Below are 27,530 nucleotides of genomic sequence, written 5' to 3'. Positions count from 1 at the left end.
AAAGAAGAGTTTGATAAATTTGATATCCTGAAATATAAAAAGCATGTTCAGTTCAGTTCAGTTCAGTTGCTCAATCGTGTCCGACTCTTTGCGACCCCCTGAATCGCAGAACACCAGGCCTCCCTGTCCATCACCAACTCCTGGAGTTCACTCAAACTCACGTCCATCGAGTCAGTGATGCCATCCAGCCATCTCATCCTCTGTCGTCCCCTTCTCCTCCTGCCCCCAATCCCTCCCAGCATCAGAGTCTTTTCCAATGAGTCAACTCTTCGCATGAGGTGGCCAAAGTACTGGAGTTTCAGCTTTAGCATCATTCCTTCCAAAGAAATCCCAGGGCTAATCTCCTTCAGAATGGACTAGTTGGATCTCCTTGCAGTCCAAGGGATTCTCAAGAGTCTTCTCCAACATCACAGTTCAAAAGCATCAATTTTTTGGTGCTCAGCCTTCTTCACAGTCCAACTCTCACATCCATACATGAGCACTGGAAAAACCATAGCCTTGACTAGACGAACCTTTGTTGGCCAAGTAATGTCTCTGCTTTTGAATATGCTATCTAGGTTGGACATAACTTTCCTTCCAAGGAGTAAGCGTCTTTTAATTTCATGGCTGCAGTCACCATCTGCAGTGATTTTGGAGCCCCCCAAAATAAAGTCTGATACTGTTTCCACTGTTTCCCCATCTATTTCCCATGAAGTGATGGGACCGGATGCCATGATCTTCATTTTCTGAATGTTGAGCTTTAAGCCTACTTTTTCACTCTCCACTTTCACTTTCATCAAGAGGCTTTTGAGTTCCTCTTCACTTTCTGCCATAAGGATGGTGTCATCTGCATATCTGAGGTTATTGATATTTCTCCTGGCAATCTTGATTCTAGCTTGTGTTTCTTCCAGTCCAGTGTTTCTCATGATGTTTTCTGCATGTAAGTTAAACAAGCAGGGTGACAATATACAGCCTTGACGTACTCCTTTTCCTATTTGGAACCAGTCTGTTGTTCCATGTCCAGTTCTAACTGTTGCTTCCTGACCTGCATACACATTTCTCAAGAGGCAGGTCAGTAGTCTGGTATTCCCATCTCTTTCAGAATTTTCCACAGTTTATTGTGATCCACACAGTCAAAGGCTTTGGCATAGGAGAAAATATTGTAACTTCTATCACAGACAAAAGATTAACATCCTCTGTGTGTGTCTATTTGTATGTATGAGTAAATTAAAACATGAGATTAAAATGACTATTTAGCCTAGTAGAAAAATGGGCAAAAGATCTGAACAGACAGAAAATGGGGGTGGGGGTGGGGAATGACTCTGCAAATGATCCTTAAACACGTGAAAAGATGCTCAACTCATTCTTCATAAGAGAAGTGCACATATTCAAATCCTACTGCTGCTAAGTCACTTCAGTCATGTTTGACTCTGTGCGACCCCATAGACAGCAGCCCACCAGCCTCCCCCATCCCTGGGATTCTCCAGGCAAGAACACTGGAGTGGGTTGTCATTTCCTTCTCCAATGCATGAAAGGGAAAAGTGAAAGTGAAGTTGCTCAATCGTGTCTGACTCTTAGCGACCCCATGGACTGCAGCCTACCAGGCTCCTCCGTCCATGGGATTTTCCAGGCAAGAGTACTGGAGTGGGTTGCCATTGCCTTCTCCCAAATCCTGCTGGCTTCCTATTTCTCACTGCAGTGGCTAAAGTACAGAGGTTTGATAGCACACTCCATGGGCAATGCTGTGGATAAGTAGGTAATCTCATGCATTGCTCATGGGAGTGCGAAGCTAAGTACCCCTTACAGATGGAAATTTATCCTTTGACTGAACAGCCCCACTTTCTTGGAATGAACCCTACTTCGTTCCAAAGGTAATATGGGAAAAATACAAAATGATACATGCACAGGCTATTGATTACAACACCATTTGTAATAATGAAGGGCTGTGAATAATCACATCTTGGGCTCTGGATTCCATCTGGCCAGCCTCAAGCAGGTAGCTTTTCACACCAGTCCTTATATCCCAGCTCTGGCATTGGCAATATTTAGCGTATGTACAGATGATTTTCAGCTGCAGATCAGGGGTTAACAAGTGTTAGAGAACAAGTTGAGGGTAGGTAGAATTCAGTCCTTTGGCTTCTCAGAGTCTGTGCCTCCAGTCTTGGTGTCTTCTCCCTGCCTTTCCCTTTCTTGGTCCGTTCTTGCTCTAATTCTGCTTCTCTTGGGACTGGAGAATCTGCCATGGATTAAGGCAAGACCATGAGGTGTTAACCTTCTCTTGAAGTGAAGTGAAGTTGCTCAGTCGTGTCCAACCCTGCTACCCCGTGGACTGTAGCCCACCAGGCTCCTCGGTCCATGGGATTCCCCAGGCAAGAATACTGGAGTGGGTTGCCATTTCCTTCTCCAGGGGATCTTCCCACCCAGGGACCGAACCCTGGTCCCCTGCATTGTAGGCAGATGCCCTACCGTCTGAGCTACCAGGGAAGCCCCATTAGGATGGTAATAAAAAGAATGGAAAGGCAGGACAAATATAAATGACACTAGAAGATAATAACTTAAAAATCATTGGTGTCAAGAGGTTTCGAGTTTGAGCTCCAGGTTTAATGAAGACGTTAATCCAATAACTAAATTGCCTACCAGCAGTAGGATGTTTGAACATTTGTTTTGTTTTGGGTGATGAGGTTCTGGACACTGCAGGTGTTCTGTTATTTCCTAATTGTTCTAGATGGTGCTGCTCTAAGGTAGATGTACCAAATACTAGCTTATTTCTTCCATTTCAAATGCATGTCACCCTGCCTCCTATAGTAATGTTTGAAGTTGGGATGTATCTTAAAACTTAAAAGAACTGAATATAGTGTTCAGTATAATAGCTCTTGAAGAGCTATTACAAAGTTGACTGTGTTCCTTATGGTTGATGGCATCTTAAAACCCAGAAAATGGGTTCATAAGGGGACAGAAGATGTGGAATCAACATTTCTTAATGGCAAATAGCCATATATAATTTTTCTCCTCACTCGCCTTTTGTAATGAATGTTGCTGTGTTATTTAAAAACCTTAGAAAAAGGCCTTTGCTGAGTGTGTGTGGGTTGGCACAGAGCAAGCAAATACTCAAAATTGAGAGAGGAAAATGATAAAGGGTGGAGGATCATCTTAATTTTTTAGTAACGATACAGATATGTTTCTTTGAGCTCTCAGCATTTAGTACAGTGGATGACTCCTTTTAAAAATACTCTCTGCGTGGAATTTTGTGATGCCATGGGCCCTAGTTTCTATCCTCTTATCGGCTGTTTCTTTTCGATGGCCTTTTCTCATCTCCACTTCTCCATCCGACCCTGAAGCACCAGTGTTCTGTCTTCTACTTTTCTCTCCTTCCCCCTCTATATTCTCTCCTTAGGTGAGTGTGTCCATTCCTATGAATTCAGTTATTTTTTGGGGTTTCTGAGTCTCCCATTTGTGTCTCCAGCCTGGAAGACTCCTGAAATCAAATGACTGATCAGTATTTCTAGTTAAATATTTAATCGGGATCTCGAATATAACATGGCCACAACAAAACTTTGGATTCTCTGTTCCCCAAATCATGTCTTTCTACCCTTCTTCATCTCAGTAAATGGCACCACAGGCAACTGATACTCAGGCCAGAATCTTTGCCATGTGCTTAAGGATCCTTTTTGATTCCTTCTTGCACAATATATACCTACTCTATCAGTTTTTTTTATTCTACTTCTGAAATATGCCTTTCTTTACTTCTCTGATTCATGTCATTGCTCTGACCCCAGTCCAGGTTTCCATCACCTTTCGCTTATTCTTAGACCATTGCATTGCATCAGCTTCCAACTGGTTTTCTTGCATTTACTTTTTTCTCTCACTTGTTTTTACTTTTACCCTATCTACAGACTTTTCTTCACAGTGATTGCAGAATGGGATTACTGAGGTAGAAAGTAGTTTATATGTTTGAAATCCAATGGTGACTTCCCCTTACTCTTAAATGTAAAGCTCTCACATATTAAAAGCAGAGACATTACTTTGCTGACAAAGGTCCATCTAGTCAAAGCTATGTTTTTTCCAGTAGTCATGTATGGATGTGAGAGTTGGACTATAAAGAAAAGCTGAGTGCTGAAGAATTTATGCTCTTGAACTGTGGTGTTGAAGAAGATTCTCCAGAGTCCCTTGGACTGCAAGGAAATCCAACCAGTCCATCCTAAAGGAAATCTGTCCTGAATATTCATTGGCAGGACCGATGCTGAAGCTGAGACTCCAGTACTTTGGCCACCTGATGTGAAGAACTGACAGATTGGAAAAGACCCTGATGCTGGGAAAGATTGAAGGCAGGAGAAGGGGGTGACAGAGGACAAGATGGTTGGATGGCATCACTGACTTGATAGACATGAATTTGAGCAAGCTCTAGGAGTTGGTGATGGACAGGGAAGCCTGGTGCGCTGCAGTCTATGTGGTCACAAAGAGTCGTCAGACACGACAGAGCAACTGAACTGAACTGAAAGCTCTTAACTTGCCAACATCATCTGATTCCTGCCTGCTTCTCAGACCTTTCTCTCCCTATGTCCAGTCATGCTGATCATCTCTGTTACTGGAACATGACAGGCTTGGGCCTTTTTCATGGCCTTTGCACTTGTGGTATTTTCCTCTTGGAGTGCTCTCTCTTCTGATCTTTGCTTGGCGGATTCCTTCCCATTATGTCAGTCTCAACTCAGATTTAAACTTCTGAGGGAGACGTACTTTGACCAGCAACCCCACAGTTATTGTCTGTTCATTACCCTCTTTAATCATCTTAATATCATTGACCAGCGCCTGAAATTACCTTGCTCGTTTCTGTTCTTTTGTTTTGATCAGATTTCCTCTTTAAGACTGTAAACTCCTTGAGGCTGAAATCTCTTTTCACAGCCACATCCCCAGCACTTAGGACACAGCCTGACACATAGTACAACCTCATTGCATTTTGACTGTTGGTTGAACAATCTTTTTGTTGGTAGAACAATCTTTTTGACTTCTAAGTAGAATGATCTTTTTGCCAATATTAAATATATTAGCTCAAAACTAAGTTCAAAAGTAACTGGATAAGAAACTCATGTGTTCATTGGAGAAAGGACATTGTCTTTTTGGAAGTGGTTACCAAAAAGTTTGTCCTCTTTGGTGGCTCAGATGGTAAAGAATCTTCCTGCAATGCAGGAGATCCAGGTTCAGTCCCTGGGTGGGGAACAACCCCTGGAGAATGGCAACCCACTCCGGTATCCTTGCCTGGAGAATTCCATGAACAGAGGAGCCTGGTGGGCTATAGTCCATGGAGTCACAAAGAGTCGGACACAACTGAGCAACTAACACACACACACCAAAAAAGTTAGATACCTTTGTGGGCATATTGGTATATTCACAGGATTCCTATTGGTCATGAGTACTGGATAACCAAGCATAGTATTCACTTTATTTTGAAAGTACATTTCAACATTGGCAAAATTCCAGACAAAGTAGAATAATGTGCCTTATTTATTAATGGAGTTCTCCTTGAGAAGGCTTTTGTTAAAGTACGGGGAAAGTGGTCTGACGACTTGAAGGTGACCGGAGAAAAGAATGTGGCAGGATATAGAGTTGTCATCTGCCACATATGGTTCTGTCTCTTGACTTTTGTTTGTTTGAAGTAAGTCCGTAGTCTCTATATTCTTCATCATTAGCTAACAGACACCGATGATTTTTTCTTATGTGCATAATACATAGCTCATAGTATTGCTTTGTCTTTCAAGATTCAACATTCATTCAGTAAATAGTAGATACTCACTGAGTACCTATGTACGAGGCATTGTAATAAGTGCTGGGGATCTGGCTGTGAGTAAGGTAAAATCTTGGTCCTAAATATTTGTTGAATAAATTGGTGAGCTTCTTGAAGCTTATTTCAGAGGATTGGTGTGGCCTTCAGAGCTTTAGGAAATTGGTAGAAGGCATCTAACAAGCCATATGCATGTGGTCCCACACATTATCCCTCTGGCATCTTCTTTTTTATTCCTGCTTGTGCACTGTTTTGTTTTCCATGGTTATTTGAATGTCTGTTCTGTACCCATCACTGTGTTAGGCCCTGGACATTCAGATAACAGCAGAAAAAAATATTGTCCTCAATATCTCTTTAATAGTAATATAGACAGACTGGGAAAATGTATTATCTTAATGTAGAATTGTAAAGTACAAGGATAGTCTCAACACAGTCTACTATGGGAGTTCAGAGAGGAGGCATCGAACCAACATCAGGGGGAAACTGAAGGGTGAATAGGAGTTAGCCAAGTGGGTAGGCAGATGAAAGGGGATGAGCTATTCCTGTGAAGCAAATAAAGTGTGCTCCTCAGATTGACTAGGGCAAACTTGAGGAATTTGCTTTGGTGTGGCTGGAAGGATAAAGAATATAGGGAGAAATGAATATTGAAGTTAAGGAGGTGGAGATTTTTGAATACCAACTGGAATTCACTGGAAGATTGAAAAGGTAATCTGATCAGATTGCTACAAGAAGATTGTCTTTTAGGTAGCATTTCTGGGGATAATTTGGGAGGAACTAGAAAAGGTAGGTGAATACTTGTCATCTCTGAGTTTGAGCAGGCAGCATAATCAGATAGATGTTTTACGGACAGCCCCTCTGGGTTCTGGGTGGGAAGATAGACTCGGGTGCGGGTGAGGTGTGTGAATGGGAGGAGTAAGACAAGTTAGAGGGAATCTTAGTATTCAGCTGATGGATAGTAATGAGGAGCTTTTCTTTTCAGATAGTTGTGTATCTTGCCTCTTTGTAAAAAGAAATTTACCATTTTTATAAAAGATGCTGGGGAAGAAGGTTTTGCTAAGTTTTACTGGAAGCTTGGACATGCTCATCCTCCCTTTCCTGTTATGTCCTCACTGGAAGTTCCGTTCCCAGGTAGAGAATGTACACACAGACATCAAGTGTCCTTGGTTTTTCATTTCTTTTGACCTTTGCTTCTGTTCTTAATGAAATACCAGTGAAGGTGCTGCAGTTTTCAATTTTGGTTTTCCTTTCATCGTGGTAATCCTATTTTACTGTTTAAGTCCTTTTAGGCAGTAAGGTTGTTGGAATAGCATCAAGCACTTCAGGCATTTATAAATTCATTTCAGTAAACATGAGTTTAGGTGATTTGTTGCATAGCTAGTGAGTTTATTATTGTATATAACAGTATCTAATTGAATTAGCGAGAGGAGTAAAAGGCTCACTTTGATGTAAATCATTAACTTTTTCAAAGAGGAGAAACCATATTTTTAGTAACATCTTAAGCTGAAGAATATTCAGTGTATAATACATGTGCTTCAATAATGTTAATACACAGTCCCCAGAGAGGCAATTAATTTCATATTCAGAGGTAAGATTAGGCCAGTTTCACTTTATCTTTTGGATGTTATTAAATACTTGCAGGTATTGACAATGCAGGAAGAAAATGCTTATCCTCTTTATATTTTAAATGAGAAAATAAGAGCACAGGTTATATATTTTTAATATTTATTTCTCACCAATGTTTCCATATTGAAGCAGCTGCATGTTGTATTGTAATGGCCCATTGACTTGACTCATCCACTAGCTCTTCCCCCCAACCCCCCACCCCCCCACAGTCCCAATGCCACTTGAGTAAGCACTTGGATGTTTTTGGCTGATTAAATGTGATACTTACTTTCCTGTTTCATATTTCTGTTTTTAATAGAAAATGCATCAGATGCAGACTTATGGCTCCTGAATAGTTGTACTGTAAAAAATCCAGCTGAAGACCACTTTAGAAACTCAATTAAGTAAGTGAAAGCTGATTTTTTTTTTTCTTTCTTCATCTTTTCTAAGTGTTGTAAGAATTTCTGGAAAATAGCTTTTAAAAGATTACTAACATTACAAATACTCAGAATGTTATCAATAAAAGTATGAGTTGGACTTTTATAATTATACTGTTTTGATTTTATCTGATAAAGAGCAAAACTTGAATGTAGACTTTTCTAATAGATGTTTGAGTATATATAAAGGTGGCTAATAGGTGTTTTGAGTATCTGTTAAGTATTAATAACATAGTTTTCTCAGGGAATCCAGTCCCTACTTTTTGAAACTGCCCAAAGCAGTCCTTACCTCTTCGCTCTTGCCTGCCTGTTAGTGCTGTTCTAAGTGCTAATAATGCCTGGCCATCAAGGAAATTGCAGTTTACTGGGGGAGGGGGCATGTAATCCATGGTTATTGAATTGTTCTTCAACTTACAGTGAAAGAAATATTCTTTTTTTCACATCTCTGAATCTTATTCCACCCACCTTCTTAGAACCTTCATTCTATAAATTTATATTCTCATTCACCTCTATTTTCAACCTCTCCAACCCCATTGGTGCCTTTGCATTGACCTATAAACACACTCAGGTCTACTCAGCCCCATGCACCCCTTTTAGCTATCATCTTGTTTTTCTTCTTGCCTTTCCTGAAAAACTTAAGATTCTTCATTTCCTGAGTTCACTCTCAAATTCAGTCCCCACCACATTGGTTTTATTGTGAAATATGTCATACATAAATGAGTTTATGAAACATGTACAGTTTAAATAAGGGTAACAAATGTAACACTTATGCATCCACCATCCAGCCTAAGAAATAAGGCGTTACTAAGACCTTAGGTAACTGCTCCGTGTCCCTCTTTCAGTCATATCCTCAAGATGTAATCTTTATCCTGACTTGTGTGAGTCATCCCCTTCCTTTTATTTATCATCTGCTAAATATATCTGTAAACAATGTGTTTAATTAGTTTTTCCCTGTTTTAAGCTTTGTTTATTGGACTTACACTGTTTGTGTTCTGAACTTGCTTCTTTTCTCTACCATTTTGCTTTTAGATTTATCCACGTTGATGGATGTAAAATAACTCTGGCCATTTGTAGTGTCTTACTGAGTGAATTTGTCATAATTTCTTCATTTTATTATTGAAAGAGTTTTGAGTTTTCCCTATGTTTTGCTTTTATGAGCATTGGTGCTCTGAATATTTTGAACATTTTCCAGTGCATCCGTGCAAAAGTTATTTTAGGATATGTACCTGGGAATTGAATTATTGGGTCACAGGTGTGTGCATATTCAAACTTTTAGGTGATGCTGAACTTTTTCCCTGATGGATATACTGAACCTCATTCCCACCAGTCATGGATGTGTGTGGTTGTTCTCCATTCTAGCTAATACTTGATATGGTCAGGGTTGTAAATTTCTGCCAATCTGGTGGTGGAGATGGTATTTCAATGTGGTCTTAATTTGTTTCTGTGATTACTAGTGATGTTGAGGATCTTTTTGTATGTTTGCCATTTGAATTTTGTGTGTGTGTGTACGTGTGTGAAATGCTTTTAAAGTATTTTTTTCTGATACTTGTCTTTTTATTTGTGGGAATACATTCAGTGCATTCTGTGTACTAACCCTTATGTATTGCATCTGTTGCTCCTATCAGCTGTGGCTTATCTTTCACTTTCTTTAACAGTATCTCAAGCTGAAGAGAAATTCTGGCTTAAAATTTTCTGTCTTTGCCTTTGGGTCTGTGCTTGTATTCTTTAAAATGTCTTTCCCCTACTCTAAAGATATTCTGTGTATTTTCTTCTAAAAATTTTGTGGTTTTTAATTCTTAAATTCATTTTATAATTCATGTGGAACTGATTTTTTTTTTTTTCCCTCTTGGTATGGTACCAGGAAGGGGGTCCCATTTTATTTATGTTTTTTTGCATAAACACCAACTTTTCCAGTATCATTTATTATTTTTTTTAAAAAGCCTGCCCTCTCTCCTTTTATTTATTTATTACCTGCTTTGTCATAGGCTCATTGTCCATAGATATTTGTGTCTGTCCCTTGGTACAGTGTTCAGTTTAATGGATTTATTTCTTTGTGTTGGTGCTTATTCTACATAGTCGTAATTAGTATAGATTTATATTAGGCCTAAACGTTTGATAGCTCTAGTGCCTTTTTGTTCTTCAATTTGAAGGAAGCCATGTTTTAGTTTTGAAAATGTGAAGTTACAGCTAAATATTATAATAAAGTAATGGATAATATTTGATCTTCATCAAGTGTCTTTTATATGGCAGGCACTGTTCAAGGTGCTTTACAGCAATTGGATATTATCTAATTTAATTCTTACAGTCTTCCAATGAATTGTAGTTTTCACTTTTATTTCTGTTTTACGGAGGAAGCAGCATCTGTTTTGCAGATGAAGTTCTCTAAAGCCCTTGAGTTCATAAATGGTGGAGGTGGGATATTAGCATAGGCAGTCTCACTACAGTCTGTGAGTTGTTAAATTTAATTCTATGCTTTCCAGGTAAAGACATCAGGTAAGCAGTTGTAGATTTGGGGCAGATTATCAGACAACACTTGAGATACAGCTTTTGTATTTCCATAGAAGTGACCTTTGAATGTGATGGTGTTCTCAACTCAGTAACTATGGAATGAGCAGAGAAGACTTGCTATCTGAACAATGGTGGGAAGCTTAGGAGGGTGGCGGTGATGTGGGAAGGAACTAAGGAGTTAGGGCTGTGGTTAGGACCAGAAGAAGGTAGAGTTAAAACAAGAGCAGAGCATGAAATTTGCCAGGTGCTGCTTGTTTTCAAAGAATGCTTTTTATTCTGTGAGATGTCTGTCATGTTCCACATGATCTACTTTTTTCTGCACGGGAAAGGCATAAGATAAAAAGATATTTTAGTGCTACTGATAGCCTCTAAACTCAGAACTCAGAGAACTAAGTTTCTGTGATTATCAATGTTATAATGTAATTAATGGATACACTTCTAGACTGTTTGTACAAGTTTACTTAAAAAGTCAAATATAACTCGTGTCAGTGGGTTTTCTTATATAAACTGTTGTGAAAGTGGTTCAAGATAATGATACGGTGTTTGATTAAGTGAGGTAATCACTTAAGATGTGTTTGTCATTTTAATACTACAAAGCTAGTGGTAGCCAGCGCAGGTTCCTTTAATGCACTGTTCCCCTTGATTGAGAGAAAATTTAAAAACAGTATTAAAGGTGATTAAGTATTTTTTTTTAATGGCTTTGAAGGCTTTTGATAATCACAACTAGCTCTTGTTAATGTAACACCTAAGCTAACGTTGGGTTTGTTTCCAGAATAAATATAATCCTGTAGAAGGCACATTAACAATTAACATTGAGAAAACATCCAATTGAAGTGACATTTATATATGTAAAGACTTTCAGTGAAAGATTATCTACTCTTGTCAAGCATTTCACTTTATTTAAATGTTTTCCCCTCTTTCATCACTGTCTCCTAACAAAGCAAAACAAAGATAAATAGTTCAGAAACTTTATTATACCTTCAGTCACGCTACATGTTTGTCTTCTGTCCGGCTCTGGCTCCATCCTTTCCCTTCAGCCTGCTCACTAGATGCATTGTTTTCTTCTCATGATAGTGAGGCAACGTTTAAATGCAAGGAGAGCACTATCGGGGCTTCCCTGGTGGCTCAGATGGTAAAAAATCCACCTGCAATGTGGGAGACCTCAGTTTTATCCCTGGGTGGGGAAGATCCCCTGGGAGAGGGAATGGTTACCCACTCTAGTACTCTTGCCTGGAGATGCCCGTGGAGAGGGGAGCCTGGTGGGCTATAGTCCATGGGGCTGCAAAGAGTCGGCCACTACTGAGCGACTCAGTGCAGCACAGCGCCTGGTAGGGTGTTGCATTTCTCCTCGTTCAGCTGCACCTAATCCCTTATGCTCGAACTCACCCTTTATTGAATGGGTGGGGGGCTATATTTCTCTAGTCTGAAGGCACCACGAATGATGATTGCTTCACTTTGCCACTTATGTCTGGGTGTTTGTCATCATTTCTGATCATCTGCTTTTGTTTCGCTCCCAGTGTAATCTTGATATTTAAGAGTAGTTTGTCTGTTATCAAATCATTTTATCTCTTGAGCTACCCGACAGTAGACCCTCTTGTTTTCACAGAAGAAAAGAAAGAAAACTGTGAGAGCTTTACTATCTTTTATGTGATTAATGCAGTCTTGATTAAGATCTTAGAACTGCAAATATGTGACAAGGCAGCCATGGCCTTTTTCTTTTCTCTTGGTGGTGGTGGTCAAAAGTATTAGGTTTGCAGCATCACAGTATAAAAAATATTGGGAGTATTATTTAACCTTTGTTGCAGAGCATATTGGCATAAAATTATTTGGAAAATTTGATTTTATATACTGGTGCTGATAATAAATCATGTGTCCTTAAGTAATTTCTTAACCTAGTCAAAATAACATAGTTGGGATGAAAATGCATGTCTGTTCATCTGTAGGCTCTACGGCTCAATACTTTCTACTAGTTGATCTAATCACTAAGGTTTTGCAGTGTTTGTATTATTGATACTCAGATTGATAAAAGAGTAGGAGTTTTAAGTAGTAAAAAGAGTTAAGAATGATTTTTTTGTCTGCCTTTTGAACTCTGAAATCTTAAATGCTATTTTTGCCTTTACTAATTTTGAAAAAATCGCTAATGAGCCCCACGTTTTGTGATGGCAGGCTGTTTCATGCATACTCTTTCCTCTTGAGCCCTTGCCAGTTGCCCTGTCCTTGTTTTTATCCAGTATACCAATTTGATTTAGACAATATGGCCTTTAACTTGAGGGGCTCTTGAGTAAACGAAAAAGATCAAAAGTTTAAAAAAAAATAGAATTTCCTCTTAATGAGAGTATCAAATAAGAAAACTCCTTTGGTTCATGCTTTATAGAAATGTGGGATCTTTTCCATGCCACCTAAAGGAGGTCATTCAGAGGCTGGTGAAAATAAACACGTCTTGTGTGTTCTATATAAATGACAGAAAGAATAGCCAGCTTGCTTTGATCATGGACTGTCAACCTCTGTTTGACCTTGTGCGTTATTAACCCAAATGGGCACTGTGGTTTAGCCATACTGATAGTAGATAGACAAGTCACGAGTTCTTTGAACCACCTTTGCCTGAAGAAATAAATGGTAATGCTAAAGGGATGGTTTAGATATCTAAGTGAAATTACTGGAAAGAACCATGGAAATATAAGGAGAAATGGACCAAGATGAAAGTGTGTTTTGAGACAGAGGGTAACCTGCTTTGTATGATATCTTCAGTTTAAAGGAAAGTTCTTTTTAGAAACAGCATCTTGTTGATCAAACAAATTATTGGAACTTCATTCCTATTCTGAAAATATTTTTGGCTTTATGTGGATGTAGTGAACTTCCTTATCGTAAGTTAAAGTTGGGGGACACATCAGAATTATTATTTCAACTTGAATTTGTAAAATAAATTGCCTTCAAAAAAGCTGACTTATTAAGAACAGAAATGCTTTCGTTTTCAATTAGTACTTACACAGTTTAAAGAAAGAAAAAAAAAACTGGTTCTATTTTAACTAGATTTGTTAGTAATCAGGCAGTCTTTTTTTAACTAAAAAAATTGGCATGGGGAGATAAAAATACTAGCTTTTAGTTTGGCCGTTTGCAAGAAACAGGTTAGATAACACTGTTTTGTTAAACTTACTTTTTTTTTTTTTTAATGCTGTAGGCTGTGGATTTTTTCTTTAAACGTTTAATTTTGGCTTTTCTGATTGTATGAAGTGACTTTAGTTCAGTATCAGTTTTATGTTATTGTTTCAAGTGTCAGCCACAGAAAGTGAATCATTGTTTGCTTGTACGACTCACAGTCTCATGGTTCCAGCTCTCCTTTCCCGCCTTAAAGGTTTCCCTCAATATGGAGTGTTAGTTCAAAATATTGTACTGTTTGACCTAATATGTATTGTTGCTCAAGTTTTGTCTAATGTGACTGTTTTTCTCAAAGCAGTGCTATTTTTAACATGAGCTTACATTTCCTCCTACTATTTCTCATCTACTTCTACTGTTGAGATACTATCTGTGTGCTGATGACTCCCAAATTTCTGTTCCTGACCCTGGTCTCCCCTTCCAAGAACCAAGCTTGTATGTCCAGCTCCTTTCTGGACTTCTTCCTTTAGATGCCCCATTGACACTTTAAATCATTGTGTCAGAACCTCTCCAGTATCTGCCTCACCTTTTCTCCAGCAGCGTTCCTATTCCCTGTCTTGTTGGGTTACAAGTCACTGATCAGAGAGTCTGGGAGTTTTCTTTGACTCCTTCTTGCCCTTCCCAATTTTCCCTATCCTTTAGAATTGATTCTCCTGAAATGCCCTTCTCTTCCTCCCTTCAACTTCTTTCTTCTCTTTGCTTTTGCCCAGGGCTATTAGTGTTTATTGTGCTTCTTGGAATTTGCAGTGAACCAGTATGTTCTCATGTTTCATCAAATTGCCACGAACTGGACACATTAAATTTAATCTTTTCTCTCCATCCCTGTTGCTAATGTCTTAGTAACAGTCCTCCGTGTTTCTTGCTCTTAATATTACAGCAGAAGTTGAGCCTGTTCTCAGCTTTAATTATGTTCCCGCTCATGCTTTCCTGTCCTTCACACTCTGTAACGGTTCCTTCTCAGCTACAGAATAAAGGTAGAATTTCTTGGTTTAACAAGGTATTTAAAAATAATCTGTGTGGAGAAAAGGGAACCCTCTTACACTGTTGGTGGGAATGCAAACTAGTACAGCCACTATGGAGAACAGTATGGAAATTCTTTAAAAAACTGGAAACAGAACTGCCATATGACCCAGTGATCCCATTGCTGGGCATACACACCAAGGAAACCAGAATTGAGACACGTGTACCCCAATGTTCATCGCAGCACTGTTTATAGTAGCCAGGACATGGAAGCAACCTAGATGCCCATCAGCAGATGAATGGATAAGAAAGCTGTGGTACATGGAGTATTACACAATGGAGTATTACTCAGCCATTAAAAAGAATACATTTGAATCAGTTCTAATGAAGTGGATGAAACTGGAGCCTATTATACAAAGTGAAGTAAGCCAGAAAGAAAAACACCAATATAGTATACTAACGCATATATATGGAATTTAGAAAGATGGTAACGATAACCCTGTATGCGAGACAGCAAAAGAAACACAGATGTATTGAACAGTCTTTTGGACTCTGTGGGAGAGGGAGAGGGTGGGATGGTTTGGGAGAATGGCATTGAAACATGTATATTATCATATGTGAAACAAATTGCCAGTCCAGATTCAATGCAAGGTGCTCGGGGCTGACCCAGAGGGATGGGATGAAGAGGGAGGTGGGAGGGGGGTTCAGGATGGGGAACACATGTGCACCCGTGGCGGTTTCATGACAATGTATGGCAAAACCAATACAATATTGTAAAGTAATTAGCCTCAAAAAAAAAAAAAAATCTGTTCCTTGCCTGCCTCCATTTCCTCTTTTCTCTCTACTTCTCCATAGAATTTTACTTCCTGCCAAACTTGTATGATTTTCCAGACACATAATGTGTTTGCATATGTTTTTCTTCTTCCTTGGAGTGTGCTCTTCTTCCCCCACAAATGCGTGCATGTGAATACTCTCTTCTCCTCTCTCTTATGCACCCCACGCAATCCTACTTGTCAACCTAGTCATCTTGTGGCACTCCTATCAGAGGTAATTCGGTGTAAGGTTATCTTCCTGCTGCCACCCACCCTTCACCTCTAGGGTCCACAGAGGTAATCGCCTTCTGCTTTGTGCTGCTGCTTCATCCCAGACAAACAATCTGTTGTTGCGTATTACATTTTATTATTTGTTTACATATTTGGCTCTCTGCTAGATTGTGGTCTTTAAGTCAGGTTATTGACCTCAGGAAAATCGTTTTTTATGAAGTCTTTGACCCTCTGACTCCACCATATAGTGATTTTCTTTTTCTTGGGAAACAGATACCATCAATAGAGTAAGACTTGCTTGTCAGCTGTTCGGAGACTCCCAAGACCACTGTGACTCCCTTGGAGACACAGGCTTTTATTTGCTACAAGGGGAAAGAACTTTCTAAGTTGCAAGACTGTACGAAAGGGCTCTCTTTTTAAGGAATCATGGCATTTTGCTTTTTATGTTTTGCTTATAAACTAGGAAGAAACCTGCTCCCTTGTTGTCCTAAATGAGATAAGAAACATGCTTGTCACAATGAGTCCACAGTTCTTCCCAGAGGGAGGTAGTGAAAGGAGTGAGAATTCTTCCTTCTTGAAGTTTCGCTTGGTCATGTTGGCAGAAAGCTCAACTCTGAGTGGCAGGACCCTGTTCTTCCTGCCACATGAAGCAAGCTGGGCCTGCTTCAGAATCTTGGCCATTGGTTTAATTGAAGCTTCTCATCTCAAGTCAGAGGGTAGGAAAGGGTAGATAAAAAACAGGTAGTATTTGTCCTTGTTATAGACACATAGTTGTACTCAACATGTATTTGTACAATTAGGTTAAACCGATTGATTCTTCCTTTTGGGGGAAGAGTGCTTGGCATCATTCTGCTGTCAGGGCATCAACAAGTCATTGCTAATATATTATTTTGTGTTATATTAAGTATTATTAATTATATAACTTTATATTTGAGTATCAAGTTGTCCAGTTTCAATGAATGAACAAAATATTAAAAACCCCAAAGTGGGAGGAAAAAAAAAATCAACATGACTGTTGTGGGGGAAGAAGTAGATGTTTTGGGGAGGTTGACTTGATGCAGGATCTTTGTGAGAGGAGTGGAACAGTAAGATCTATGCGGACAGTGATGTGTCTTGTTTACTGAGGGATCTTTAGTTTCTAGAACGGTGCCTGGTAAGTATTTGGCACTGTTTTTCATTGAATTGAAAGCTGGTTTGATGCAAGCCAAATTTCTCTGGATAAGTTGCTGTTTATGTGTTAGATCTTCTTACTGTCTACCATATGTGAATTCATATTATTCAGGTCTTAAGTCATGGATCTGTTTAGTCTACTTTCTGTTGTTGCTAGGACTTTGTATTGTTTTTCTCCCCCGTCAGCTAGTCTGGGGTTAATGATGGTATTGAATGAACATGCTTTCTGGAAACATAAATGAAGAGCTCTCTGTTGATTCCTAAAGTGAAGGGTGAGACGTAAATAATTCAGGGCAGATTTGGACCCATTTCCTGTTACAGGCTTTAGTTGTGTGTCCCCTATCCATGGAAAAGCCTGGAGATGAATGGGAGTACGGGGAGATTGGTACGTGACAAATCCCAGTGAGAAATTTGATGGGGCATAAAGGAGAAAGTATATTTTAGGATTGAAGTCCTGGTTAACTTCAAACAAACAGAAAAGGAATAGTTAAATTTACAGTTGAAAGATTAGTTACTTAATTTGCAAATCAGGAACAGAAAAAGCAGTTTAGATGTAGTAAATCATTTTAAAATGCAAAGCTGAGTTTCATAGCTACCTAACATGTTTTTGGAGAATAGTATTTTGCATATTTCATGATTACTGTTACAGCAACAGTTGCTTTGTGTTTGCTGTTTTAAACAGGAGAGTAAGTGAAAGAGGTCAGTGTATTATGTACTGGCAACAGCTGGCTGATAGCATTGAATACTTACGTAATTAAATATATGTGTTGGCTGCTGTCCTAACATGTCTGTAGGTGGAGGCCCAGAAAGCATGCAGAAACTTGCTTCAGCAGGATTAAAGATGAAATCAACATGATCTAAGCCTGTGCTTTCAGCCAAGAGTGATTTCCTATTGTTTTGGTTTGAAAGACATTCTACTTATTCTTGGTGTGTATGTGTTTATGCAACAGGAGAGAAAAAAAGATGCTTGTGTTTTTTTTCTTCTCCTTCTTGTATGCTCTAAGTGTGAAAAACATAATCTTTCTGAAGTTTTGGTCACTCAGTAGTATTGTTTATTAGCTGATAATAAATGAAAAGTATGACTTTTAAACCCATAGGACAAGATACTAAAATATTAAATATTAACTGTTTCTATCCCTTGTGGTTACAATTAGGTTTAGGTGTCCTCTGGGTCCTATTAAAATAGTTACTTTGAATTTTAGACTACATTAAGACTTGGTTGTCAGTGACCATGGAAAACTGGATGGGGTGCAGTGAAGGATACATAAAATCGTCAGCTGAAGTGCAATTCTGCCTTTAGTGAGTGGTCTCATCTGTGGATGCACATTCTATCCAAAGTACCCTATGTTTAGCTTCTCTATTACTGTTTTTATAGCCCCAGGGCTGAGGGCAGTCCTTAAGGTGCACTTTTGAGCACAGACTTTGAGTGGATGGTACCACTGAGGGTATTAGGAAAAGATAACAATTTTTGTAGACACAATCTGACACAGCTGTGTGTGGCTGCCCCCTATAAATAATCCCAAATTTTAATCATATCTTTGTCTGTAACCCAGCCACTGTGTCTTTTATGTGTATCCCAGCACCTCATACACTGGTTGACAATAATAGTTGAACAAATGAATGAATCAACCCGTGTGTTTGCTTTCTTGGTATGTTGGCTATTTTTGTTTTTTGTTTTTTTTTTCTTTTTCTCCTGACCTACTCCACTCCCTGCCTCTGTCAGAACAAATGTCTTCCTTTGTAGCTTTTCATAGAACTTTTTCTGTATCTCTTTCCTATTAGATTGCATTACTTAGAAATTAAGTTCAGGTGCATGTCATAGAAGACCCTAAAAATAGAAGCTTAAGTAAGATTGCTGCTGCTGCTAAGTCACTTCAGTCGTGTCTGACTCTGTGCGACCCCATAGACGGTAGCCCACCAGGCTCCTCTTGGGGGTTTTATTTTTCTTTATATAATACAAAGTCTATAGTTAGGAAGTTGCTGGCTTTAGTTTACCAACTCAAGGATGTTGAGATCTGAGTCTCTAAAGTTCTGTTGCTCTTTCCATTATGATGTAAAATGGTTGCTACTCTTCAGGCATTGTATGTACTTTACAAAGAGGAGGAACTACGAAAAGGGACAGTGCCAGCTGCTGCTGCTAAGTCACTTCAGTCGTGTCCAACTCTGTGCGACCCCATAGATGGCAGCCCACCAGGCTTCCCCGTCCCTGGGATTCTGCAGGCAAGAACACTGGAGTGGGTTGCCATTTCCTTCTCCAGTGCATGAAAGTGAAAAGTGAAAGTGAAGTCGCTCAGTCGTGTCTGACTCCTAGCGACCCCATGGACTGCAGCCCCCCAGGCTCCTCTGTCCATGGGATTTTCCAGGCAAGAGTACTGGAGTGGGGTGCCATTGCTTTCTCCAATGCCAGCTGAGTTTGTCCCTTTTTTAAAGAAGCTTCTTGGGAAGTCTCACACAAAACCTTGTGTTTGCACCTGTTGGCTGTAGCCATATCACATGACCACCTCTATTTGTAAGGGAGGCTAGGAAATGCAGTGTATTTTCATTTGATTTCAGTTCTTGCCTGGAGAATTCCATGGACAGAGGAGCCTGGCGGACTACAGTCCAAGCGTTGGACACGACTGTGGCTAAAACTTTTACTACATATCAGTTTTGTTTTTGCTCCCAGCGGAATTGGGGTTCTGTTAGTACTGAAGAAAGGGAGAATACTTACTGTGTCTTGATACCTCTGCCACAGGTTGTAATCTTTGAGGCAGGATACGTGTTTTATTTATCTTCCTCATCTGGAATATTGTGTGACATTCTTAGCACATTTGTGAACCAATGGACCCTCTCACTCCTGTTTACTTTATTCAGAGTATTTAAGAAACAACATAGTTGATGTTTGAGAACTTTTTGTCTTTTTGGTTACCCTGTGCTATTTCAGAAATAATAACAATAGCAAAATGGGAATTTTCACATACTTTCTTAAGAACTGCAGTGACCATATTTGAAATGGATTTATAAGGAAAGTATGTATCTCATTGTTCTGATACTTTGTTTTGTGATAACAAGTAAACCTGGTTTAGAAAAGTTTTGGAAAAGTTTAGACGGAAAACAAAAACAGAGTTTAAAATTTATCATAGAAGGTCTTAAACAATTGGAGGACAGGTTGAGATTTAAATCCATTATATAATTAACTGCTTGAAAACAGTATTTTAATATAATTCTGAAAAGTTTGTTTCATCTGACAACAATGCTTCTTGTTCTCAGATGGAGGTTTAGTGTTTTACATTTAATTTGAAAATGGAGAATTATATACAAACCAGTGAAAAGCTAACCAAAGGGAAGAGTTCTATAATACTTGTTGGATTTCTGTAGGTGCTATTGATTATTATTAGAGGAAAGTTGAATATCCAGTTCCCATTCCAGATTGTGACTTTAACATTCTGCAACAGTGTCTTGGTGTCCCTGCAGAGATTCATAGACTAATTCTTTGTGCTCTTGTTCATTTATGGATTCATAAATGTTCTATTTTATATACATGAAATAGTATTTGCTCATCTATTGATGGACATTTAGGTTTTTCCCTAATAACTGGCTATTAAAAATATTGTTTATAAACATGCTTTGATTGGCATTTTGTAGAATATTAAACTTTTGTATTCATTTGCATCTTGAAATAATGTAATACTCAAAAGTTGCATAACAGTGCAGAGATTTCCTACGGACCTTTCACTCAGCTTCCTGTAATGTTTAAATATCTTACATTACCATAATTCAGTGATCAAACCAGGAAATTAATATTGATTATTAATTTATTGATAAATGACAATAAATTATAATAAATTTATTATTATAAATAAAATACCATAAATAAGTTCATGGTATTGACAATACCATGAACTGTTGTTCAGACTTCATTCAAAATTTTGTGCTTTTCAGGTTCAGGATTCAGTTTAGGATCCTACATTGTCCGATATAGGACAGTTCCTCAGTCTGTCGTTTATGACATTGACACTTTTGAAGAGTACTGGTGACCTTTGTTGTGGAACGTTGCCTAATTTGAGCTTTCCTAGTATTTCCTCATGATCGGATTCAGATGTTACGCGTTTTGTCAAGAATACAGAAAGTGATAGGTACGCATCCTTCTCAGTGTGTCATACTAAGAAGACTCAGGGCATTGTTAAATCTTTTTTTGTTGTTGTTAACTTTGACATATAGTAGCTGGGTATTAAATTTATCTGCTTAAGGTGGTGGCTTTGGGCTTTCTGCACTATAGTTACTATCTACACCTTTGGAATGAATGAGTATTTTGTGATACTTTGGTATTATGCATGTATCCTGTTTCTCATGTTTTCACCATTAATTTTTGCCTTCATTGATTATTTTTGCATATAACAATTAATACTGTGTTACTTTTCAAGTGATGATTTTTCTGTAGCCATCATGCATTCTTTGGTAATTAATTGCAATCTTGCTGTAAGAAACAGCTGACTCTTTCCTCCTCCCATCTGTCTATTGATGGCTCAAGCAGTAAAGAATCCACCTGCAATGCAGGAGACACAGGAGATGCATGTTCAATCCCTGGATCAAGAAGATCCTTTGGAGGAGGGAAATGGCAACCCACTCCAGTATTCTTGCCTGGAAAAATCTCATGGACAGAGGAGCCTGGTGGGCTACAGTCCATGGGTCACAAAGAGTTGGACATGATTGAGCACACACAGAGTCAAGGTTATTTATTTTAATCTTAGACATAATTCCTTGCTATCATTATTTTGCTGCTCAAATTGTCTGGATTCGGCCAATGGACACTCTAAGTTGGCTACTTCCCAATGCCATGAGAATCCAGGCTTCTCTTGTGCTCTTCTTGCTTTGGTCTTGATTTGAGCCATTTCTCCCAGGAGCTCTGGTTTCTTTCATTGGTGAGGGATATAAAGAAACCTCTGAGAAATAGGTATGCTCCTTGTTACTGGGATATCATTGCAGTTAGGCACTGTAAACTGTGGACAGGGCTAGGAAATGTATATTTGTACGCACATATTTATATCTGTGTATATGTCAGTTCAGTTCAGTTGCTCAGTTGTGTCCGACTCTGAGACTCCATGGACTGCAGCTCTCATCCTCTGTCATCCCCTTATCCTCCCGCCTTCAATCTTTCCCAGTATCAGGGTCTTTTCAAATGAGTCAGCTCTTCACATCAGGTGGCCAAAGTGTTGGAGTTTCAGCTTCAGCATCAGTCCTTCTAATGAATATTCAGGTCTGATCTCCTTTAGGATGGACTGGTTTGATCTCCTTGCAGTCTAAGGGAACTCTCAAGAGTCTTCTGCAACACCACAGTTCAAAAGCATCAATTCTTTGGCGCTCAACTTTCTTTATAGTCCAACTCTCACATCCATACATGACTACTGGAGAAACCATAGCTTTTACTAGATAGACCTTTGTTGGCAAAGTAATGTCTCTGCTTTTTAATATGCTGTCTAGATTGGTCATAACTTTCCTTCCAAGGAGTAAGTGTCTTTGAATTTCATGGCTGCAGTTACCATCTGAAGTGATTTTGGAGCCCAAAAAAGTAAAGTCTGACACTGTTTCCACTGTTTCCCCATCTATTTCCCATGAAGTGATGGGACCAGATGCCATGATCTTAGTTTTCTGACTGTTGAGTTTTAAGTCAACTTTTTCACTCTCCTTTTTCACTTTCATCAAGAGGCTCTTTAGTTCCTTTTCACTTTCTGCCTTAAGGGTGGTGTCATCTGCATATCTGAGGTTATTGATATTTCTCTCGGCAGTCTTGATTCCAGCTTGTGCTTCCTCCAGCCCAGCGTTTCTCATGATGTACTCTGCATATAAGTTAAATAAGCAGGGTGACAATATACAGCCTTGATGTACTCCTTTCCCGATTTGGAACCAGTCTGTTGTTCCATGTCCAGTTCTAACTGTTGCTTCTTGACCTGCATACAGATTTCTCAAGAGGCAGGTCAGGTGGTCTGGTATTCCCATCTCTTTCAGAATTGTCCACAGTTTGTTGTGATCCACACAGTCAAAGGCTTTGGCATAGTCAATAAAGCAGAAGTAGATGTTTTTCTGGAACTCTCTTGCCTTTTCAATAATCCAGTGGATGTTGGCAATTTGATCTCTGGTTCTTCTGCTTTTTCTATATCCAGTATTTGTATGTGTGTTAAAAAGTATAAGGTTTACTCAGAAGCATCACTGGCAACTTATGCTGTTTATCATCCCCGTTCTTCTCTTCTTTCCATCCTGTTCCCACCTGTCTCCATTAGCTTCTGGTTTCTTCTTTGTTTTTGTACATATAAGCGCAAGTCAAGTCTTGATTTTTCTATTTCCATCATGTCTTTTACATTTATTAATTGGACTTTTACGATGAGGGTAACAGTTTTCTCCCCCATCTATTTAATCATTTATTTATATCAGTTTTGACTCATGGTTATTTACTCTGTGGGTCATTATTCCACAGAATAAATATACAGAATTCTGTATGCGGAATCCATGTAAGTTTTAGAAATCTCCCTCTAATTTAAATGATAGTGTATTCTAGAGATTTCTCTATTCTTTACCCTTTTTTGGTAATAGAGGCTGGAAACTCTGCTTGAGTTGATAGAGATCATCCTTTCTTATGGCTGAGGAGCACTTTGAGTGGCTGTATTTTCAGCCACTTTCAGAGATGTGCACATTTACATTGTTTCTAATATTTTGTAGCTCCAAATAGTGCTGTAGTGACTAAACTTTTGCATATATGTATTTGTATTATTGGAAGTTTATCTTCAGGATTAATTTCTCAAGTAGACATGGCTAGGCTGAAAGGTAAGTGCATACATAGGTATTAGTTACCAAAGTACACTTCAAAAAAAAAAAGACAGTCTCTTTGTTTTTAAGGTTCTTTCTTCTGATGGCACATTTGTGAGATTCTCCGTTTCATATCCTCTAGTTCCATTGAGATTAAAATCCTTTCAGACTCAACCTCTTTATTTTATAAGTGTGGTTCCAGCACTATTTGATCCATGAATATTTCTAAGTCTTATAATTCTGTTGTCAGTTGTGGCTTTAGAATTAAAGTGTTCTTTTCATGTTTAACCCTTGTGGCTTGAATTCTACTTTGCTCTTTTTTTGTGCTCTTTTTATACCTTTGTCTATCCCTTTAATTTAACCATTCTGAACTACTCTGCTTCACTTTGTCTCTTGTGTATAGAACATTTGTAAGCCAAATTTAAAATCTTTTTTTTTTAATAAAGAAAGCCAAGCTCCTTTGTATTTGTTGATATGACTGATATATTTGTGTCTCATCTCCGTGGTGATATTTTGTGATTCTCTTTATATATGTATATTGTTTTATATTTGTTATGTTTCTCTATGAGATATACTGTTGTCCTTAGATTAAATGGTAATTAGGAACATTTGTATTTTTATTTCAGTAGTTACGTTTGTCTCTGTCCTGTTTGGATGATTGTATTCCTCTTTCACCTGTTGAGTCATTTACCATCTATTCAGCGCTAGAGTTTAACTTCTGACGTTTTGCATTCAGTGGACTTAGTTTACTTAGTCACTTCCTCTCCCTTTTCTTCAGGTTTTTTTTGCACCATTTGTACTTTGTTACAACTTACAACGTTTGTACATTAATCTTCAGCTTTCAAAGATTAATGTTCTCACTTTTATTTTAGTCTCAGATTTACAGTTATTTGTATGAATGGACTTACCATTCTGTTTCTCTGAAATTTCCCTAGTCATTGGTTGGTTGCATTAATAAGCTTGTTTTGTAGTAGATTCTTCAAGAAAGGATTATGAATTCTTATTATGTTTAAGACTTTTTATATAGCATTGATATTTGAAGGACAGCTTGACTGGATGTAAAATCCATTATTCATACTTTCTTTCATTGAATTTCTATAAAAACAAAAACAAAAAGCTGCTCTACTGTTGCCATGCCTTGTGTTTTAGAAACTCTGATGTCAGTCAGATTTGCTTGCCTCTGTTCATTGTTTTTGTTTTTTTTTTTGTGCCTGTGGTCCTTGAGTATCTTTATTTTAAAGCCTAAGAGTTTACTCCAGAGAAGGCAATGGCAACCCACTCCAGTACTCTTGCCTGGAGAATCCCATGGATGGAGGAGTGTGGTAGGTTGTAGTCCATGGGGTTGCTAAGAGTTGGATATGACTGAGTGACTTCACTTTCATGCGTTGGAGAAAGAAATGGCAACCCACTCCAGTGTTCTTGCCTGGAGAATCCCAGGCACAGGGGAGCCTGTTGGGTACCGTCTATGGGGTCACACAGAGTCGGACATGACTGACGTGACTTAGCAGCAGCAGCAAGAGTTTACTAAGGTTTATCCAGGGGATTGTTCCATGTTAACTCTCCTAGGTATTCGAAGAATTTCAATATGTAGACTCAGATCTTCGTTTATTTCTGGAAAGTTTTCTTGGGTTCTAATTTTAAATATTGGCTCTATCTTTTTTTTTTTTTTTTTAATCTTCTTTTGGAATCCAGTTTTATGAATGTTATTCACATTTCCTGTTCTCTAATTCCACCACTTTCTCTTCGACTTGCTTTTTTTTTTTAGCTTCTTTATCTCATTTTTTTTGGTGCTGATTGATTTACTGCATTTCTTAATTATTCCCTATTGCACTTTTATTAGTTTTAGAATGGTTCTTTATAGTTAGGTGGAATCATTTTGGGGTGAACGAGTTGGGAAGGCTTTTGAAAGAGTAACTTTTAATCTAGATCTCAAATGAATTCTAGATTATTTATTCATAGTAAGAGAAAAATATTTGAAACATAGCAGAAAAACACTTAAAAAAAAACCTGTGTGTTAAATTGCCATTGCCATTCCTCTTTCTGCCATTCCATTTCCAGCCCTCCTCAGGCAAGACCTAGATTATTACTAGGAATGGAAATTATATGTGGATAGTATTTTGTTCTGTCTGGAACCAGCTGACAAAGGGTTCATTATAACCAGTAGCAGTGAATAAGAATAAGTTGAATTATTCTTTCGTTAGTAATAGTGACTATGAGATAAAATGAGTGGCATTGTTATCCACAACCTGGGCCACCTTGTGTGTTAGACATCTATGTGGAGAGACCCTTTTAGCTATTTCTCCAGCAAATATCATCCCTTATGTCTTACACATTGTTCAGGGTTCTGGAAACTGGAGCATGGACCCTGTCCTCAGCTATAGATAAGCATCTTTAGGGGAGGGCTTTGAGTCTGGGTCTGTTTTGTGTTGAATGGTTTTAGAGGGAGGTTCTGGCATAATTGTATAGTTTCTGAAAGATAAATGAATGTTCCTTCTGAAATTTATTGGAAGAACATCTTAGGATACAAGGACATTATCAATTATGTTGCTATTTTAAGAAAAACTTTATTTTGTAATGATTGTAGACTCCCATGTGTTAGTAGTTTTTAAAGCTATAACATTATATTTGAAGTTAGTTTTGCTATAAATATATGCCAAATTAAGGAAAACTGAGAGTGAATTTCCTGACAGTGCTGTTAGCAGTGTTTGATTTTTTTAATCTTTATTGCTCAAAGCACTACTATTCTAGGACTAGTCTTTTTTTTTTTTTTTATAAGATGGTTAAGACTAGACAAGTTGTCACTTGCCTCGAATTGTTCTCTCAGTAAGCAAGACTTCATTAAGACTGAATGTTGTCTGTCACTGTCTACATCTGCGATTTTCTTTATTCTGATTGAAAGAAAATCTTTACTTTCTGCATGTAGCGTTCTGTGGGGCTTCCAGGTGGCTCAGTGTTAGTTCCACCTGCTAATGCAGGAGATGCAGAAGACTCAGGTTTGATCCTTGGGTCGCGAAGATCCCCTGGAGGAGGAAATGGCTACCCACTTCAGTATTCTTGCCTGGAAAATCCCATGGACAAGAGAGCCTGGCAGACTGAAGTCCCTGGGGTTACAAAGAGTCGAACATGACAGAGCAACCGAGCACACACACATGTGTGCTTTATGTAGAAATCTGGCTGGACAGGGCACTTTTGGATCAAATCTTGAGCCTTAAAAAACCTTGAAAAGGACAACTTAATGATGGTTCTGTTCAGCAAGGTGAGGTTTTTGATAATAGGGCAAAACTTAAACCCATATTTCTTTTTTGCTAGCTTGTAAAGAGGTATTTTGTTTTATCTCTAAGTTTTCTGACATCAGGATGTAATTTTAAGACAAAAAAGTAACAGTTTTGGATATCAATGATACTAAAGTTTTTCGTGTCTGAGGTGAACAACCAGCATTTTATGAAAAATGAGAAACAGGTCGGGAAGGATCCATGACTTCGGTTCTGTTTGTTGCGTCACTTTGGGTGGGTCTTTAGACTAGGCCTCTTTCCTATTGGCCCGCTTTGCCTCAGTTGTTCAGTGTCGTCCTGAATGCACTTACAGTTCTTTTGCAGGATGGCCTCTCTTTTGTAGATGAATCCCTATAAGGAACATAGGAAGGTGTTACGGTAACAACTCCTAAGTGTGACCTGGAGTCAGAAATGGTTCTAGGCAGCCACAGTCCTGTGCTCCCAGGAGTCGGGGAAATCAGTGCTTTCCTGCTGCTAAGTTGTGTGTTGTCCCCGGCCTTTGACCGGACAGGCTTGAACCAAGTGTTTGCCTGGGTCTAAATTCTGTTTTCTTTCCATGTCTTAAATTCCTACTTTTCAACAGGCATTGTATTAGGGGCCAGGGACCCACAAATGAATAAGGGAGAGTCCTGTCTTTATTTGATAGGAGAGACAGTGTGCCAGCTCTCAGTTTACCGTCTCTCAGCCCCTAGTCCAGCCTTCTCTGTCTTGCTTTGTGGAACTGGAACTGGACCCGGTAATAATAGTTCTTGTGTTAGCTGCTGCAGTCAGTAGAGGGCGCTGGTGGGAAATTGCAGGGCTGTAGGAGGAGGAAAGCACTTCTCTGGATTCTAGGCCTCCTTCCTTTCTC

The 27,530-nt window shown here is 38.7% G+C and overlaps 1 protein-coding gene across 6 annotated transcripts in view; it reads left to right on the top strand.

Moving 5' to 3' along the window:
- The window catches only part of CDKAL1 (CDK5 regulatory subunit associated protein 1 like 1), a 730,510-nt gene that overhangs the window by 122,303 nt on the left and 580,677 nt on the right, over positions 1-27,530 (top strand). For all 6 annotated transcript variants that reach the window (XM_061398740.1, XM_061398739.1, XM_061398736.1 and 3 more), the window contains one exon: positions 7,677-7,761. In XM_061398740.1, the coding sequence (XP_061254724.1) occupies positions 7,677-7,761 (85 nt within the window). The remainder of the gene's footprint in view (positions 1-7,676; positions 7,762-27,530) is intronic.

The sequence above is a fragment of the Bos javanicus genome, chromosome 23, assembly GCF_032452875.1.
Source record: "Bos javanicus breed banteng chromosome 23, ARS-OSU_banteng_1.0, whole genome shotgun sequence".
Taxonomy (NCBI): Eukaryota; Metazoa; Chordata; class Mammalia; order Artiodactyla; family Bovidae; genus Bos; species Bos javanicus.
Note: the sequence above shows the minus strand (reverse complement) of the source record. Positions and strands in the feature narration are given on the sequence as shown.